General features: G+C 41.3%; 3 protein-coding genes and 1 pseudogene across 4 annotated transcripts; 2 read left to right on the forward strand and 2 right to left on the reverse strand.

Annotated features, from left to right (window-relative positions):
* Window positions 1-1,985: 1,985 nt before the first annotated feature.
* On the reverse strand, window positions 1,986-4,137 carry LOC110066248 (histidine N-acetyltransferase-like). The gene is made up of 2 exons (XM_020773458.2): window positions 3,487-4,137; window positions 1,986-3,074 (listed from the first exon to the last, which is right to left on the reverse strand). The coding sequence occupies exon 2, from the start codon at window positions 3,034-3,036 to the stop codon at window positions 2,113-2,115; it is 924 nt and encodes a 307-aa protein (XP_020629117.2). The 5' UTR covers window positions 3,037-3,074; window positions 3,487-4,137; the 3' UTR covers window positions 1,986-2,112.
* A 39-nt stretch (window positions 4,138-4,176) lies between these two features.
* LOC110053357 (histidine N-acetyltransferase-like) lies at window positions 4,177-8,369 on the forward strand (annotated as a pseudogene). Its single transcript, XR_016209407.1, has 2 exons — window positions 4,177-4,385; window positions 6,147-8,369. The product of XR_016209407.1 is annotated as a histidine N-acetyltransferase-like (transcript).
* Window positions 8,370-11,417: 3,048 nt separating this feature from the next.
* Window positions 11,418-14,195, forward strand: LOC149107203 (uncharacterized). The gene is made up of 2 exons (XM_089297058.1): window positions 11,418-11,670; window positions 13,105-14,195. Exons 1-2 carry the CDS (start codon window positions 11,569-11,571, stop codon window positions 13,954-13,956), a joined length of 954 nt encoding a protein of 317 aa, XP_089153184.1. The 5' UTR covers window positions 11,418-11,568; the 3' UTR covers window positions 13,957-14,195.
* A 1,827-nt stretch (window positions 14,196-16,022) lies between these two features.
* Window positions 16,023-17,977, reverse strand: LOC149107204 (uncharacterized). The gene is made up of 2 exons (XM_089297218.1): window positions 17,741-17,977; window positions 16,023-17,112 (listed from the first exon to the last, which is right to left on the reverse strand). The coding sequence occupies exons 1-2, from the start codon at window positions 17,831-17,833 to the stop codon at window positions 16,261-16,263; spliced, it is 945 nt and encodes a 314-aa protein (XP_089153344.1). The 5' UTR covers window positions 17,834-17,977; the 3' UTR covers window positions 16,023-16,260.
* Window positions 17,978-19,860: the final 1,883 nt, after the last annotated feature.

A 19,860-nucleotide genomic window follows, 5' to 3' on the forward strand; every position in this document is an offset into this window, starting at 1 on the left:
CTATATAGCCATATATGGCAGTACCCCTCCGGGGTCGCATCTTCCTCATTTCTGGGGACATAAGATACACAAAAATCCCATGCTGGATCGGCCGATTGCGGCCTCGCATAGTTACATCACTAGACCTCTTAGCATTTTTGTAGATGAATATGTTAAGCCTAGGCTTAAAATGCCTACTGTTCTTAGGGATTCCGGAGAACTGATTCAAGCTCTGGAGTCTATCAGGTTGCCACCACACTGCTTTCTTGTCACAGCTGATGTTATCCCACTCTATCCCAGTGTGGATATGAAGAAAGCATTGTTAGCTCTCGAACTGCTGCTTCGGGAGGCAGGAGCACCTGAGACACCACTTCTGATTCAGTTCTCTAGACTCGTTTTTGAGAATAACTTTCTCAAAACGGAATTTTGTGGAGATATTTTTCATCAAACGTTTGGGATTGCTATGGGAACACCTTTTGCAGTCACGGCCGCTAATACTTTCATGTATTTTTTAGAAAAGGATGTCGTCACGCAATTTTCTAATCATCTACTTTTGTACGAGCTGTTTATCGATGACATATTTTTTGTTTGGAAGGGTCCCAAAGAAAACCTATTAGAGTTTCTTAGTTGTCTCAATATAGCAAGAATGATCGTATCAAACTTACGTATGTTATTGACGAAAGTAGTATTTCGTTTCTGGATTTATTTCTTTACAAAGATGCTAATGTTAGCACTCTGCAGTTTTCTACCCATCAAAAGCCACTAAATAAGTATCTGTTCAATAATCCCTTCGAGTCGTTTCATCCCGCGAGCAACAAGGGGGCCTTTATTAGAGGCGAGCTTATGCGCTATACCAGAAATAGCTCCACGTTTAAAGTCTTTAGCGAAACGCGTGAGAAATTCTGGAAGCGTCTCCGGCTTCGCGGTTACCCAGTTGGGTTTTCACTTTCTTTATTAAGGGAGTGTACAACTATAAGAAGTCTTCCCTTGTGCTGCTCACTAGTCTTCGTTAAAAAATTAAAAAAAAATTAAAAAATTAAAAAATGTATATGAATGCGCAATGGCAATACGTATGTACTTAGCTTACTCTATATATTCATCGACACCGGGCCTGATTCTCAAGTTGCTCTTAAGTCTGTCCAGTTCCAAGCTAACTAAAACGTGCTATTTAACAATAGGCTCGAGATTTCTATCGCGTGATAGTTGACCATGGCGCAGTCCGAGTCAACTATATCTTCTAGTCGTTACAAAACTTTATCTAAATCCTTATAATTATCACACATGCTTCGCAAAAGCAAAGAAGCGGCCGCCATTTTGTTACTAACCGTACACTGCTAGGTTACACACTATGATAAGAGAACGGTAGAATATGTTACTTACCAGCAGTAAATTCGCTTTCTGCGCATGATTCGTTTCCGGAGAACGATCGGGCGATTAATTTTGAAAAAAACTTCTTTTTCCTTATTAAGGATCCGAGCAAGTAAGTAAAAAACTTTCGTGCATTCTGTAGACATTTAAGTTGAATTTGTTCTAATAATTCTGGAGGTTGTTGTTTTTTCGCTGTTTTTGACAGCTTGCTTCTTCAGTGAACTGTATGTTTAACCTCTGATCAGCGGTGATTTAATAGCGTATCACATTCGTCTGACGAAGCTGGCGCGACGCACGCGCGAATGCTTTGTATCGTGAGCTGTGGCCGCGAGAGAGCTTTCCGCGCTCTCAACTTGTGGAGAACTCGGTGGCCTAAATTTTAGCTGTTTTGTATGGTCGTTTTCCCCCGAGTCTGAGCATAAGACTTAAGTAGAAAACTGAATTTAACATTTCCCCCGACCCATGTTTTGTGCATATCTCTTGTTACCGACCGAGTGTTCTCAAAATTTGTATCTAAATGTTTCATGACGATCACTTATTAAACTGCTCTCTGATTAAATGTGATACAATAAAGCACAGTTTTCCATGGTTTACACTGTGCGGATAAATTAGCAACTCCCAGCGTATATATTGCCATCTTTTGATTTTTTTTTTGTCTTCCTACAAAGATTTAATCTGTATTTGGGTAAACTCTATTTACATGGTTTACAGTTCAACAGGTTAGTCTTGGTTTTAGTGGTCATGGACTTTTGAAACTTCGCCCGTTTACCTTGTAACATCTCTCTGAAAGAGTTTCATCGTCTTTTTCATGTACCAATCGTGCTCTTTCAATTGCAGCTGTTCTTCCATCACTTTCCTCGCCGTGGGAGTTAAGCTTTTGTCTTGAAAAGAAATGAAAATAAAGTCACCATTGATGACTTCACGGGCTCGCTTCAATTGGTGCAGAAGATGCGCTTCAAAAAGGACGGGATCTCTGGTGTAAACTGCAGCCAGCCACTGCACGAATTTTACTCTCGGCGAAAAAGTCCCAAAACTAAACGATCTTGGTAAAGCATCGTCACCGCATTTGTCAACGAACATTTCATCGCTCTCTTGTAGCATGTAATCGATATTTAATCGGAGAGGCTCGAAAGGACACCAGTTAACGACAATGACGTTGGCCGGGAAAAGCTCCCCTCTCACGGGGCTAGAGAGGATAACACTGGAAAAATATTCTTTCGAGCACATCTCTATCTCGACCGCATTTGTCGTGAAAATTGCAGCTTGACAAGACAATTTTTTTTGAACCTGATATGACAAGATATCGTTTTCTAAAAGTTTTCTTTGATCCACAGAGCTTGCATTGTCGAAAGTTGTGGTGAATCGTTCTCGCTGTAGGCTGGGATAATGATCTATAGCGTGTTTTCTTGCACATTCTCTCAGTTGACGCCCAAGACCTTGGCCTCGAAGTTCTGGCTGGATGCGTCCTGCCCGACGAATATACGTCCGACCTTCATCTACCACAAAACATGCTTGCAAACCGACCAATTTGTCGTCAGAATAACCAAGAAGAACAGTCAAATTCTCCCTCTGGAGCCACTGGTGAAATTTGAGTGGTAGATAATCATTCCCACTGTAGATTCCTTCAGACATCTTTACAACGTCGCTGTGATCACCAGGTTGAGCGAGGCGGAATGTTAAAGTGCACATATCTGGCAAAACACAGGAATACCAAGCTCTAGGAAAGACTGAAAATCAATCAAGTTTATCCACTGTTTCCGTTTAGAGCGGTTTTCACTTAAAAGTAAATCGCATTAGGGACGAACCATTATTTTTTGTGGGGGGGGGGGGGGAGGGGGCCTGGGGGGGATTGGGCAATTTCCAAAAAGAAACTGTTGAAAAAATTTCACGCCACTTTGTCATCCAATCAGAAGGAAAACAAAACCTAATTGTGACACGCTCGCTAAGTCACGTCAGCTGTACCTTGCAAGAGAGGGCTGGTCTTGACACAAATATTAATGTCGCTGTACTTCGCGATGTAGTAATTAATGATTTAATCTTAAGCGAATAATTTCTTCTTTCTAAAATAAGATCAATTATATAAGTATTTTATATCTTGAGAAGTAAAAAAATGCTAAAGCTATCAAAATTCACACTTACTTAGTCTCCCTTGATTTCCAATACTCTTCAAAGATTCGCCAATTTGTGTTTCACCCTCGCTTTCGTAAGTTCCCCGGTGCTTATAATCTCCTTTCTCCGTCCTATATTCTCTCTGGAACTGTCTTGGTTAATAAGCTAAATGTTGAGCGTTTGAACTAAGAGGTTAAAGGGGCTATCAAAGACGAATTGTCAGTTCATTTAGACCACGAGTCGTCCACTCTTTCGCTAAGTCTGTCGAGCGTGACCGTAAACAAGCCGCAAGAAAGAAATGGCCGAGTGAAATCCTGGGAGCTTGAAGCGCGCCGCCCCCAGGGTTTCGTGCCGTCATTTTTTTTGTAGCGGTGAGTCTACAGTTCATGTGTTAAGTCTGACAAGTAGGGTTCAACCAGGGCTCGGTTCTAACGTCGAATATCATACAATAATCTTCCCAAACACACACAAGTTCTCAAAAGCAGCGAATAAACAAAGCATACAAAGCGACTCAATTATGGAGATGCACAGACAGCTCAAGCTATGAGTGATCTATAATCATCTATCTTGCGTAATAGCGGTCATGAAAAAATTATGAGACGATGCTCTTGGTAGTCTGCTGGCAGCCGGTTTTTTCTCTTAGGGTCACTTAGGCGAATGTCTAGTCATCGCGAACGCAAAAGGGTGGTATGGCAGTGGCCGAGTGGGGAAGAAGGCGAGACGAGAAAAAACTTCTCGTGCGTGCCGCGCGCATGTCTCGACCCATTCCCCTTTACGCTAAAGCGTCACTCCTCATAACCGGAAAACCCTGCTGAATTTCGAGAGAAAAACAGACTGCCAGCAGTATATGCTCTTGGAGCTGTCGATGTCGGTCGCGGGCTCGGAGGACAAATGAACCATGAGCTGAAATGATATGGAAGCTATTGCTGGTAAGTAGCCTACATATTCTAAGTGGTACTTTATTTTTTGTTCCATCTTACCTCGAACTGGCGAGATTCGTGGGCAAATTCGATCAGAGTACCCGACCGAGCAGAACCGATAACATGGTCCGCGGTGAATGAATACAAAATTAGCTAATACGCTTATGAAGGTATTTCGTTAAGCAGTTGGTGCTTATTGTAAAACGAGGACTACGTCTTTGCCTGTATGTAATTAATAAGCGTTTCTCTTCAGAACGAGGAATACAAACAAGTAGGATCGAAGCGACTCAGCATTTGATATTTAATAGACATTTGATCTCATTGGCTTATTGACTTAACTCATGCAAATAACTCGATATACCCGTCGAGCAGACTCGCTTGGATCTTTCCTAAATAAGTCGGTATGTGCGGAAGATCGAAGTAACTCTGCTCACAGGGTAGTCTGACGACGGAGGTCGCAGCAGTTTTCGCGTGCGTGAGTGCCCACTTCGTACCGCGATAATCCAGCATTGTAGCAATATATCTAATGATTTGATAAGTGAATATTTCAGTGCCCGAGAGTATCAAAATTTGAAATTAAGCACAGACTTGTTTATTTAATCTACGGTTTGAATCCGCGAGTCAGTTCTCCAATGACTGCAAAAACTGTAGGTCCTCCAACAACTAGCCACGAACAACAACTAGCCTGAAATGTCACGCCGCACGCAGACTTCAGCCTTCAACTTGCGTATCCCACGCTAGTGCTTTGTCTTGGCGACGAAGCCTTGCGTAAACGCGAGCGGCCAAGCTGTAAGGAGCCTGCAAGGATGACTCACGAGGTCCCGCCAGCTACACAGGCGATCCAGTCTTCTACTAGACTGCAAAACAGTCGTATTTTTTGCGAACGCGAGCGACAGTAAATATTCGAACGAAAGGTCTGGAGGGAGTGTAAAAACGGCGAGGGAGAATGGGGAGAGACGCTAAAAAATTTCTCTAATAAATTTTCTCGCTTCACACGCGACTGTTTTGCAGTCTAGTCTTCTACTTTTTCTTTCACTCGGAAAAAGTGGTCGTTTCGTTTTGGTTGTTTCAATTATTTCGTTTTGTTGTTTCGGGTTTTAGGTACACTCGCCCTCATCGAAACGGTGCACTTCCCAAGGTCGTCGTCTTTCCCGCAAATTCCGGAACACGGAAATTCAAACCAGAATTTTTCATCGAATGGAAAGCGCCCCCAGGATAGTGCCCCTTCCAGTTTGGGGGGGGGGGGGGGGGGAGGTGGGTGCAGGATCAGCGATGTCACTTAAATTTTCCATGTGAAAGGAAATAGTTAACGCCCGCACGCAGGCTGTAGTACTCAAGACAAAGGACATGTAGAATGAGCGAGCCAGAGAACACACTTTTAGGGGAAAGGGTTAGAGTTTAACAAAATACTAACTCCTAGAAAGAGAGGTCGAAAGAGAGAAGAAGCGTTAGCGAGTCAAACTCCCATATAGGCCTTCTCCTGATGTTAATCATTTTTTTAGATCATACCGGGATTCAGAAATGTATCTGCGCGGCACAGGTGATAACCACATTAACTGTGGGAGGACTGGATGCCATATCTAAAATAACTCGATTCCATCGAGAATAAGGTCTATATGCATGGGGATCAACTCTTTTACCTTTATCTTCTCTTACTCCTAGGTAACTGCAACATCCCTCGTTGTCGTTGGTTGCTGAGTTTTTACAGTGGATACTTTGATTGATTTTCAGTCTTAACTAAGGCTTTGCAACTTGGATTCCATTGTTTAGGTATGAATGCTTCAAGGCCTGGATTAACATTCCGTCTCGCCCAGTTTGGCCATTTCGATGCAGCTGTAAAACTATCTGAAGGAATTTACGATGGACTGGACTATCTTCCGTTAACATTTCACAAATGGCTTCAGAGGGACAATTTGGTTGTTCTACTTGCTTATTCTGGCGACAAACTTATCGGTTTAACAGCATGCTTTGTGGTAGATGAAGGTCGGACATTTATCCGTCGAGCGGAACGAATTCTGGCCGAACTTCGAGGACAAGGTCTTGTGCGACAACTGAGAGAATATGCCAGAAAATATGTCAGAGAACATTATCCCAGTGTACAACGAGAACGATTCACGACTCCTGCGGATCTTGCAAGTTCTGCGGATAAAACAAAACTTTTAGAGTTCGATTTCTTGGCATACCATGTTCAAAAGAAATTTAATGGTGAGGCTGAAATATCCAAGGCCAGTTCTGTGGGGATAAAAATATGCTCAAGAGAGTATTTTTCTGACGTTATCCTCTCTGGCCCCGTGAAAGCTCAGCTATTTCCGGACAACATCATCGTCATGAACTGATGTCCTTTCGAGTCTCTCCGATCAAATGTCGATGACATACTACAGGAGAGCGATGAAATGTTTGTCGAAAAATGTGCTGATGATGCCTTACCAAGGTCTTTTAGCCTTGGGACTTTTTCACCGAGAGTGAAATTCGTAAAATGGCTGGCTGCATTTTACACCAATGATATTGTTCTTTTTGAAGCGCATCTCCTACACCAATTGAAGGCTGCCAGTAAAGTAATCAATGGTGATTTTATTTTCATTTCTCAGGTTCAAGACAAAAGCTTAACTCCTTTGGCAAGGAAAGTTATGGAAGAACAGCTGCAATTGAAAGAACACGGTTGGCTCTCGAACGACAAGATGAAACTCTATGAAAGAGATGCTTCAAAGCAAACTTGACACAAGCCTACTTCCATAAGAGGCTTGCTTAATACCCCACCAAGGTAACTAACTAACAACTCTCCTCAGAGATACATTGAAATACAGACAGACAAGTATAGACTACAGTGCGACTCGCTTGCCTCACCAGCTCATCTATTGGGGCGTCATCTTTCGTGCCGCAGCACATGAGAACCTGCTCGCAAGCTAAAAATGATTTTTAATGATGCTAAACAGATTTTAAAAGTATGTCAGCGTTATTTCTTTTCTGTTCACTCGCAACTCTAAGAAAATAACTTGACGGCTAGACTAAACAGTGCATTTTTTCCTGAACGTCTTAAATGAGACCAAAATCTGTGATCTACACCCCTAAGCGGCCTGACCGAGAGGACGAGCACCTCCGACCCTTTCACATATCGGAATCCTGAGAGAGCTGAGGACGACCAGCCTTCTTAACTGTTGATCACTTTACTAGATGAGAGAGCGGACAAGCAGAATCGCTGGATTCTTTTAAATCTCTTATAAAATCACACCATTTCAAAGAAGCTGTTTTGTACATGAATCAGAGTATGTACAATTATCATTTCGTTCTGCTATCCAATTGTTAGATAATTTTCCGTAATTGTATATTTTTTATCTTTGTTCTTACGTTCCGTAAAAGGCCACTGGTCTTTTGAATTCTGGCGTCATATAAATGAAGTGCTGTTATTACCTATTATTACAGTCTAACCTCTATTATGTGGTCACCCCCTGTTCTATAAAGCCCTCAGTTGATCAAAGTCCCGAAATTATTGTCCGTAAAATTAAATACTGTAAATAAAACTCCGATTAACCAGCCACCTCTGTTAAGAGGCCGGGCCACCTTTTGGTCGTACCAGTGAGGGTTTTCTGATATTATCCCTACCCTATTATACGGCCGCCCAATATTTAATACACAATGCTTAGCTCAAGTTTTTTTTTGGAAAATGCGATGACGGGTAAAAGTCCGAAATAGAAACAAACCACTGACAAAACATTCAAACACATGTTTATTGTTGCCTCAATGTGATTCTATGTTGCCTTAAAGCAAGTTTGAATTTGAATAAATTGACGTTTCGAACCCCTATCACGGCCCAGCCTCCAATTTCCTTGAGGATGGCCACTTAGGAGGGATTCGACTGTATCAGCTGATAACTTCTACGAGATGTCATAACTAAATAGTTCAGTTCTAGAACACCAAAGCATAACAAACAATCAATTGGTGTAATATGCTAGTTAATTAGTCCATTGTTTCTAAATAAAAAGCAAAGTTACAATCTTTCATTTCTTTACTTTCGAGATGTTCCTGAATACTGAGCGGTAAAATTTTATGGATACTTTTGGAGGGTCCGAAATTTATGCTTAGCGAAATTAAATAGTATGGCAATGGGCGCTTTCCATTCGATAAAAACAAATGGTGTGAATTTCCCGAAATTTCCAGAAAACAGGACAATCTCTTATCGGAAATTCCCATTCCATTTGACTTCCCTCTTGGAATTTCCTTATTTTCCGTTGAGTCGTTCGCTTTTCCGAAATTCAATAATTTCCCGATTTTTTTAAACTTACTCTGCAGATCATGTTTTCGAAATTTTCCGAGTTTTTGTGTTGAATGGAAAGCGTCTACTATTTTTTCATTCGATTTAAATGAAGTCACATCTTATGAAATTTGCTTCATTACAAGGGAAATTCGCTTTGGTATTGCTTACATAACTGTTCAAAGGAAATAAAACACGACATCTAAATTTGCCGATATCGAGCAGATATCGAACTGTAAAGGTATCGACAAAATTTACAGAGAAAAATATTGACGAAAATCACACGACACGGAATTAAAAACTGAGGAAAAAGAACTTAATCAGCTTGTTATGTCTGGATTTTTCAGTCTTACTTACTGGTCATTCTGTTTACCAGAATGAGAAACTGTAGTCTCCTTATCCTTAGCTTTCATTCTCTCAAACAGTATTTCATAGAAATCCAAAGGCTTGAAGATGTCGAGTTCTAGCGAATGCATCTCTTCTGGGGTCAAGTTCTTGGCTTGTTCGGTGAGTCGACTCGAGGAATCGTGACCGGTCTTGCTGCTGAAATAGTCGGCTGAGCAGGACATAAACTGATTATGACTTCGTCTTCTTTCAGCTGGAATATAACAAGGGTATACCTCGAGCAAATCCTTGCTTAGCGCTGTTGGGATGTTAGGCTCGCTCGAGACACGCTTGCAGAGTGGGGGATGTTGGTTTTGCTGTGATGAATCTTCTGGTAGCCCAGATGAGCTGTGGGATCGGCGTTTAGGCTGCCTGGGAACTTGTAGAAGGTCGCTTTTCACATCCATTTCGCTGTTCATGGTATCGATGGCGCTCTCAGGAGGTTAGCTGTAACGACGTGAAGTATGGACTATGGACTGAAGTATTTTTCTTGTGAACGAGATAATCGTTTACTGCAGTCACGTTTTGCTGACGTACATGATTTTGTTTCTACGTTCATCCTCTTAGTTCTGCCGACAGCGCTAATTAACTTTCTGAATGCTTCAAAATTCATTTTACAGAAGTGAATTTGAAATTCGGCCACATCCATCTTTTTATTGCTACCATTATTCTCGGAACTTTTCATGTTCTTACTGCGTTATTTTTTATTGTCATCACGATTCAACAGGATCAACGGTAAGGTAGCAAACTCATAAAAACATTAATTAAATAGTACATTACTCTGTAAAAGAAGTAATTAGCAAATAAATATAGGTAATTAGTGAAAACTAATTAGGCTCTCATCAGTAATAATTAGGTTCATTACACCTACGAAATTGAATAGACTCAGGTTTCGTCTTTCCCACCGTCAGATAAACCGACATAACCGGTTTTTTTTTTGTCAGTGGTTTACCTTCCCAGATAACAAGGTGAATTGTTCTGATATTGAGAACACGTTCAGATGACTATGTATCTGTTACATGTTGAAGTAGCTGTAGCCGTTTCGAGTCCATGCCTTCAAGCAGAGTGAGGTCTGGGTACGATACCGGTGTCTGTAGACTAAAGGAAGAGATAACATTCCTGTTCCCTCCCCCCTGGAAATTACAAAATGTCTTCAGACCCATCCTCTTTCCTTTGTGTTCTGGGTTGCTATCCAGCATTCGATGATCTAATGAAGGCTCCTTAATGAATTCAACGAAGAGTGATCTATGACTACATCTACAAAATTAAATTTCTCATTAGTAGACGATTTTTATCAAAGCGACTACAGCCGGACATCTGATTTACTTCAGGGCAGCTGTTCTTATTCAGACATGATCTGAGATGGTGCCACATCCCGCAAGCCTCGTTTTAAATCAATCCCGAATCCCCAATCCCGAGAATTAATTGTTAGTTTAAAGGAGCTCAGGGTATTTGGAGTTATTTAAGCCACTTACAAAATTACCTTTAACCACCTGAAAATAATAGTTTACTAAGACATGAAAACACCAGAGATGATAATCGTGAATGAACCCGCGCTTATCCCCCGAAAAGACAACCCTCACGTGGAGGAACGCGACTGTTCCGAGAGAGCGGCGAAAATTGAGCCTATATTGAAAGAAGCAGTTTTATACCTTGGTACCGCCCATCCCTCATGTTAGTGTCACACCAGGTGATATACGTTCAGCGCTAAAGAGCTGCGAAAATAAACCAATTTTGCTTTATTAAATATGGCCAAATTTTATGTATCTCGGTAAGCTTTGTCTTTGCAATTTCTCTGAAAATATAAAGTGTGTGTGTGTTTAAGTTCTCTGTACGTGATAATAAGGGTTTTTTTTTTTGGCAAATTCTAATAAATTTCAGACAGAGTGAAAAACTGGTAAACATGATTTGCAAATTCATAACGCACTTCAGTAACATTTGCCGATCGATGCTTTTATCTGCGAAGAGTTCTTTGCGGGAATGAAAAGAGTCCTTAGCTTCGATCATTACCACCCGGCTTTTGCAACATAAAGCTAATACGAAGCATTTGCATGTAACAAAAATAAAATTTGGCTATTTTGTAGATGTTGAGGTTTGCCGGTTATTCTAACGATTAAAATCATTCGGTAACTCCCTCTACCTGGATGGCCTCCCACAAGTTGGGATTTTTAATAAGTTTCTGGTTAATCTACAATATTTGTTTGTTTATTTTAAGTCTCCCCAATTAGTACAGCCGTGCTAAACACTTAAATAAAGTGATTTATTTTGTCGTCGTTTGATTGTTTTTAATTCTACTAAACTGCCCGTTTGATTGTTTTATTCTCTCGAATACCAGCTGTAAAAGCAGATTTGAGTTTTAGATGGCAGTCACTTCTAATTGATTGTAGACATGACAGAAGATCACACAGTCAAATACATATAAAATTCAGGTTATCTACGTGGCACAGTTATAAGGGACAGATTCCAGCTACAAGAACGCCAGTTTTACTACAACTGGAATCACTGGAGCCCAATCAGTCCGTCCATTGACAACAGAAGTAAATCTACATCTGCTACAAGATGAAGAACTTGGTGACTTTTATGTTAATCGTTTCATTCCTTGTCGCCGGAGAGGTGTGGGGTGATGCTATGGCCGACTGCGTTGGTTCATCTTCTTGCACCGTACGTAAGAATAATTTAAGACCATACACACGTTAAACCTGACATAAAGAGCGATTTATATTTGGATTCTGCATGCAGACTATATGATTATCGGTAAATTAGATTTAAACGATTCTAGTTTTAAGCCATTCCCTCAAGCTGGATGAGAAGTCTGAAGCTAAATTAAGAAACTATGCAACTAGACTTTTCGTCAGAGAAAAATGAAAATATTTTATAATGTGACGATAAGTTTTCTCGGTAAGCTACTGTGACGATAGGTTTTCTCGGTAACACTGTAAATTTCGGACTGAACGGACACTTGAACTGACAACTGGGGGAATCTAACTCCGGAGAGCACTGCTTGGCTGCGGGAACGGAAATTCGTCACGATTTCCTGGTACACGAGGACCTACTTCAATGGTCTTCACTACGGACGTCAAGGAAGAGACATAACTTGGTCCAACAGTAGTTTATTCTGCACTCTAACGTCGAGGGTGAAACTGACATACTTGGCGGAGTAGCCGCTGTAGAATCGTAACGATGTAGCCGATGTAATCGATGTAATCGATGTAATCGAAAATGCTTTACAAACGTACTTGCTTATATATCATCCTTTACACGTCAAGTGTTTACAATATGCTAATGTAACTTCAAGTATACAATACGAGCGGAAAGTACATAATTAAGATAGCGAATTCTAATCAACACCACGAGGCTTCCAAAATTAAAAATAGAGTGCTAGGATTAAAATTACACAGGCTGAGATTAAGATAGAACAAACTTAGGAAATTAAAAGCGAGATGCTTAAATATGAATTGGTGAATTGGTGTTACCGACAGCAAGGAAAAATTGTCCTATGAATAGAAAGCATTAAAACTCCATTAGTGAAAAGTAGTTCAGCTGGCTAACTTCCGAGAAAACTAATAAAACTTCGTTAGTGAAAAGTAGTTCAGCTGGCTAGTTTCTGAGGGAACGGAAGGTATATTTCAATAATAAAAAGAAACTCAAATGACCCGATAACGAACTACTTGTCTTCTAAATGAAAGTTAGTGAAACAGCGTTGCACACGCTCAGGTATACAAAGAATCGGCAAAGTACAATGAAGAACAAAACTTAAGATCTCTAGCTGTTAACTGAAAAGAGGCTACGGACGGTTTTTTCCTATAATTTTCCAAATAATAAAGAATTGTCTGTGGAACGGCGAATTCTCTCATAACAATAAAGATGCAGTGAATTGAAATGCATATGCATGTAGTGCGTACGACTGTATGTGCGTATGACGACTGCGTGCTAAATACGAAATTAAAGGCCCATGAAATACAGGCAGAACTAGAGAGGTGAAAACATCACGGATATTTGCTCCCGTGGGTTTCAACTACAAATAACCAAGTTGCAAATTTAGCGTTAAAATCGTTGCTAAAATCGTTTTTTGCTCTGTTTTCCCATAATATCTAGAGTGTGGACCTTCTGACGTTTGAGGAAAAGCCTTGCACCACTATGAGAACAGGCATGGTTCGCCTCATCAACGACCAAAAGTACTTAGAAGTTTGTTCGAAAAAACAATGGAAGCCATTTTATCCCCAGTGTAGCCCCCTTAACTGTTGCCATAACAACCGTGTAGCTGCTTTGGTTGGCCATTGGCGCATGGACGAGCAAACTGGAAACGAGGTCGCTGATGACTCGGGTTATGAGAATCATGGCTCGGCCAGTGGCCCGGGACCTAAGCTGTCCAAATTCTCTCGTGGTCGCTACTTTGATTCCAGTGGTGTCATCTCAGTCCCTGACTCTTCCATTCTGAATTTTGGCCTTTCAAGCTTCACTGTCGTTGGATGGGCGAAGATTCTGGACGTTACATACCCTCTGACAACCTTTGCTGTCAGGAAAGGTTATGGCTGTTATTTTGGTGCAGGCAGCCAAGGATGGGTTCCTGGTTGGGAAACAGGGCACGGTTACCGAGCAAATGGTCTTGACGTGTGCATACGGGACAAGGAAAACAGAATGGTGCGTAAAGGGATAGTGTTTGATCACGGTTATCAACCTGGACAGCTGCTTGGACAGTGGGTTCACTACGCGGTTGTTTTTGATCGCAAGCAGCAGAGGAAAGTGTTCGTGTACATCAATGGCAAAAAACAGTCAAGTACCTTGGACATTTCGGCCGTCAAAGGCAGCGTTGATAACAACAAAGCTCTCGAGTTTGGCACTCTTTATGGCTGGAAAACCAAGGGCACCCTTGACGAATATCGAGTTTACAACTTGGCTCTGGATGAGTTTGAAGTTGCTGCGATCTACAAGAACCACCTCTTGTAAGAAGCACTGGCAATTCAAGAAAGCAAGGAAATGGCATTTAGAAACAATCCTGTAGGTTTTAGATGCAGGTGATTAAAAAAAAAAAAAAAATGGTAGCTTGACCTGGCGTCAAAAATAGACAGTTAGAAACAGAAAAAAGAGGGCCTTAAAAGAAGGGGTTGACGTGTTGACTTTCACTTCCAAACCTTGTGTATTAGTCTATGGATAACAATAAAGTGGGAAATTAATCGGGAAGAAAACTTGTCTGCAGTAGTCTTAAGTCCCTGAACATTTGAACTTTTCTAGTTTCTTGGAAGCCTTGCGGTCTTTGAGACCCTGAGACCGGCCAGTATGTTCCGTGCCATAACTTGTGTGGTTCTGCAAGACGCAACAATCAACCGCTGTCATTGAATAAAGACTTGCGGCCGCCCTCGCTCATGCCACAAAACCTGTTGACTTGAAATAAGAGAATATACTTTTACGAGTGGAAGTCATAAGAGTTATATCTCTCCTATTGTTGAACCAAATTTACTTTTCTTGCTTGATGTGCTTATCTTGAAGGTCAGTAAAGCGCATCAAGGGAAAAAAGCAAACTTTGTTCAGCAAGAGGTGATTTATGAACCGTTCTTGTTATGACAGTGACCAGGAGCATGCTCCTGCATTGACCCATGAAGTACATTTTCCCGCCAAACCTCCCTCGAGTTAGTATGTACTTGATCATTTTCGCCAAAACATGCCCGCAAAGAACTCAAGACAGCTCCAGGAGCCCTAAGTGCCTTGATCCCCACCCCCACCCCTACTGGCTAAGAGATTGAGGAAGTGTCACGCACCACGTGACATTTGTCCCTCCAGTAGGGTCCTCTTTCAACACAGAACCCTCAAGCAATATTAACAACTGAGCAAAGTGCCCAGCCACACAGTCACAATCAACGTTATTTAGCGTTGAAAACTCAAGTCTAGTCAAGGAAATATGTCAGTAAAAGACACCCTCCCCTTGACAGCTGGGGGCCGGAAAGCACCATGCAGTAGATATGCCAGTGCTTGGGTCATGTCCCCAGCCCGACCTTGACGGATCGAGCCCCCCACCGTAAGTTTAGAGGAACTAACTTAGCTTGGCTGAACGAAAAACCCGTAGGCATGTTTCTGCGAAATCGCTCAGGTATATATTCAAACGTGTCAGTGCTCTGAGTGAATATTTAGATAATGCAGGTATTTTTAAATTGATAATTGTAAATTTATTCCGCATAACAAAATAGCAGACATGTTAACTACCATCATGCTCCCAAGAGCTACTGGTTTATCCAAAGGAAACGAACTCGAACGCTATGGGTACGACGGTGTGGCTACCAAAATGCGTGATATTGAAAAGCTTCAAAACGAGTCCTTGTGGCGAAATCTTTGATTTAACGAACGGTTCCTATAGGAAAGTGCGAAGTCAGCAAGCTTCACTAAATGGCAGCAATAAGGCTAATATCTTTATAACCCTGCGTAATAATAGATAGGTGAACGACATAAAGCCCGAGACTTGGATATAGGCGTTCTCCCCAACTGAGCTTACATTTGTGTTATCTAAATGCGTGTTGGTGTTCATCTGTTAAGGACTCTAAAGTTCATCACACCAAAACAATCAGCTCTGCGACATTAGGTTGAAATAGCGATATTTGCATATCGTAGACGAGAAAGTCCATTTTAAACTTGTCCGCAGGGTTCCGTAGCGCAGTTTTGTTTAGACCTTTGATTCAGACCTTCTTGCAACCCGAAGGACGATATAATTGCTTCTAAGCCATTAATTAATTGTCGCCCTCTTTAGCATCGGTCGAGTCTCCTTGATGTTTATACCTTACCATTTTGAATTCTTTTAAGGTGTGTTTTGGCTCTAAGTACATAATTTTACCGTCTAGTAGAAAACCACGACACACGACGCCATGTTTATTTTGGATGGTGCAATCAAAAAATTCAGAGGAAGTGCTAGAGATAAATTACAGGGGAAAATGGCCGGAGTGAGATTATTTCTTTTCTTTTTACATTGCTTCAAATGTTCGGGGAGTTTAAGACCTTTAAGTGGAAGGGTTAACTACTTCACACAATTTTTTGCGTTTGATTTCCCACTTTATTGTTATCCAAATACTAATATACAAGGTTTGGAAGTGACAGTCAACACGCTAACCACTTTTAATAAAGCCCCCCTGTTTTCTGTTTTTAACGGTCTATTTTTGAAGCCAGGTCAAGCTACCATTTTTTCATGATTTCTTATCATCTGCACCTAAAAACTACACGATTGTTTCTAAATGTCATTTCCTTGCTCTCTTGAATTTTCGGTGCTCCTTACACGAGGTGGTTCTTGTAGATCGCAGCAACTTCAAACTCATCCAGAGCCTGGTTGTAAACTCGATATTCGTCAAGTGTGCCCTTGGTTTTCCAGCCGTAAAGAGTGCCGAACTCGAGAGCTTTGTTGTTATCGACGCTGCCTTTCACGGCTGAAATATCGAGAGCACTTGACTGTTTTTTGCCATTGATGTACACGAACACTTTCTTCTGCTGTTTGCGATCAAATACAACCGCGTAGTGAACCCACTGTCCAAGCAGCTGTCCAGGCTGATAACCGTGATCAAACGCTATCCCTTTACGCACCATTCTGTTTTCCTTGTCCCGTATGCACACGTCAAGACCATTTGCTCGGTAACCGTGCCCCGTTTCCCAACCGGGAACCCATCCTTGGCTGCCTGTACCAAAATAACAGCCATAACCTTTCCTGACAGCAAAGGTTGTCAGAGGGTATGTAACGTCCAGAATCTTCGCCCATCCAACGACAGTGAAGCTTGAAAGGCCAAAATTCAGAATGGAGGAGTCAGGAACTGAGATGACACCACTGGAATCAAAGTAGCGACCGCGAGAGAACTTAGACAGCTTAGGTCCCGGGCCACTGGCCGAGCCATGGTTCTCGTAACCCGAGTCATCAGCGACCTCGTTTCCAGTTTGCTCGTCCATGCGCCAATGGCCAACCAAGCCAGCTACGCGGTTGTTATGGCAACAGTTAAGGGGGCTACACTGGGGATAAAATGGCTTCCATTGTTTTTTCGAACAAACTTCTAAGTACTTTTGGCCGTTGATGAGGCGAACCATGCCTGTTCTCATAGTGGTGCAAGGCTTTTCCTCAAACGTTAGAAGGTCCACACTCTAGATATTTCGGAAAAACAAAGCAAAAATATATATGTACATTCAAGAGAAGATCCTTCATCAGTTTTTTGATCAATAGTAATTTCAAGAGCAATCGAAAAACGTCATTTAATTATTTGGTGGAGAATGTTTAGATAATCAATTCTGATGTTTTGCTTTTGTGTTTCTGTCTGCTTATAGACCATGCTCCATTCTTATTTAGCACTAAAAAGTATTTTCACTGATCCGGATTAATTACGGTTTTTATGAAAGATTTCGATTCTCTTTGTAAAGGAATCCAGTAACGCAGCTTATACAGTGAAATCCCGACCTCTTTTACCCTCGCATTTTCGACACTCCCGATAACTCGAACCAAAAGTATTTTCACTATCGATCATCCGTTGATTTCTCCAGCAACCCGATTTTTCAAACCAATTTTGCTACGTTTCCCTTTGAGATTCCGGCGAAAAATCTGGATTTCACTCTTGTTCAACTTTAGAGAGTTTTGTTCCAGCTTGTGGGAAAAGATCAAATCCAGGATTGGTTAACTTTGCCGACAATCATACTGTCTACTCATGTAGACTACACAAATGAATCGATTTTACGAAAAGATATGTGTGTGCCGGTCTTAGGCTTAAATGATTCTTACGTTGCAGGAAGACAGTGAGCCAACGGAGTCAGCCCTGGCATTGCCCAACACGACAAGGAGTGCAAAAAACATCAACGCCACCAAGCTCTTCATCTTGCAGTAGATGTAGATTTACTTTACTCTTCAATCTTATATCAAACTCCAGTGATTCCAGTCGTAGTAGAACGTCGTATTACAGTCTGCTTTGTGTAACTATGCCACGTAACTCAACTGTATCCTTTATGTATACGGTATGCGGAGTCCACAACCGGAAGTGAATCATCTAAATATCGTTCGTGCATTTACAGGTATTTGAGTTGAATAAAAACAATCGAACTGTTTAATTTAGCGACGACGAATTAGTCAATAAAGATTTGTTAGAGCGATAGAAAACCTCGGCATCGACAAAATAGTTAAATGTTATTTTAGTATATCTTTATGTTGCACATGGGTCGTACTGATTGAAGGATTTTTTCCCTTCAGCTGGTTATGAGTTCAACATTGTTTAAAAATGTGTCGTGAATTTGAATAAATCTTAGATACACATATTCACTCTGTCTAAAATTTATTCAAATTTGTTACATGTCACTGATAATACATGTTTAGTTTGTTCTAAGCAATGAAGTTCAATGAACAGAGAACGTAAACACGTGCATCTTTTCATACTGTTCCTGTGAAATTGTAAAAACAAAGTTCCACTAGGTAAACTTTGGCATGCGGTTGTTTTTGATCGCAAACAGACATGGGTCAAGTCCCCCACCCCCCTCTTCCCGGGCGTATTAGTTTATGGATAAAAACAAAGTGCGAAATCAATCGCAAAAAAATTGTCTGAAGAAGTTTACCCTCCCACTTTAAGTCCCTGACTGAACATTTGAACTCTGAGACCGGCCAGTCTTTATTCCGTGCCATAACAGTATTAAATTAGACGCAACAAAATTATCTACCGCTGCCATCGAATAAAGACTTGCGGTCACATTTGCGCCTGTCTCAATACCTGTACATGTGAAATAAGAATGTGTCCTGCGTTGTCGCCAGCATTATGTATTTAATTAGCTTTCAAGCCAGTAATGTGCATCAAGCAATCTGCTCCAACAACAGGCGATACTGATATGATTCGGTGCGTTTATAAAATTCACCTATGAAGTACATTACACGCTAAACCTAACTGACGGGCAGTTCCAAGTTAGTGCACAGTCAAAGTAGTGGGGGACAAAGTAGTGTCACGTCGGCGCACTGAGTGAATATTTAAATACAAATCGATAAATGTAATCGGCATAACATTAAACATTCAGAGAGATACTATATATACCATTCTTGTTCTAAAAACTACTGGTCTCTGCAAAAGAATCGAGGGCTTAGGCTGCGAGAACCAAAGCGTGGAACACACCAGGGGCACCCAACGGATCGTTTCGGTAAATTATCCGTTCGGAAGGCCTTTAATCCCCTGTGATTTTCTTAAGAGAATTGTCACCTCGAACTTTCGTGATATGAGAAATTTAATGTCTGTTGTTTTCGGATTGTTAAAAATTTCGTTTTGGGCACCGAAAAAAGGTCAGCTATCATTTTCGGAAAGGCGATAAGACCAGGAGCCATAATCGGGGATGGAGACCGTAAGCGCGCGCCATTTCTAGTATTGGGGTTGTCCCCATGATATGGGACAAAAATTCTATTTTTAGAACAAATTGCGCCATCGCCTACAGCACACGCGCGTACATGCTGAGAGGATTTTTGCGGATGTCGCGCGGGGGGAATGGCGTCCGAAACTCCCGAAATTTTTCATGTTTTTGGCCCACAACTCAACGCGTTTACGTCTGTTGGAATTTTGCTTAAGTATTTTCGTTGTAAGCTGCTCCAGTTTGAGTGAAGTAAGACAGTGTCGAATTTAGGTTTGATCCGCTTTAAGCTTACTATAGATATATATCGCTGACCAAGTTGTGTTCCGACGGATGCTTCTTTTACATGAGCTGCACATTACTCCACTTTAAATTTCACATATGTTGAAAATTAACAGCTTTTCCATTACACAGCAAAAAAACTAGCTGGATATATTTAGATATAGCAGAGCTTCAGGACTTCATAGTTTCCTACTCCTCTTGCCACAAGCTTGCGAGGAATTTGCCAGTCTATCGCGACCGAAAAGT

This window comes from Orbicella faveolata, unplaced genomic scaffold (genome assembly GCF_042242905.1).
Source record: "Orbicella faveolata isolate gen_17 unplaced genomic scaffold, um_ofav_v1 contig_27, whole genome shotgun sequence".
In the NCBI taxonomy this organism is placed as follows: Eukaryota; Metazoa; Cnidaria; class Anthozoa; order Scleractinia; family Merulinidae; genus Orbicella; species Orbicella faveolata.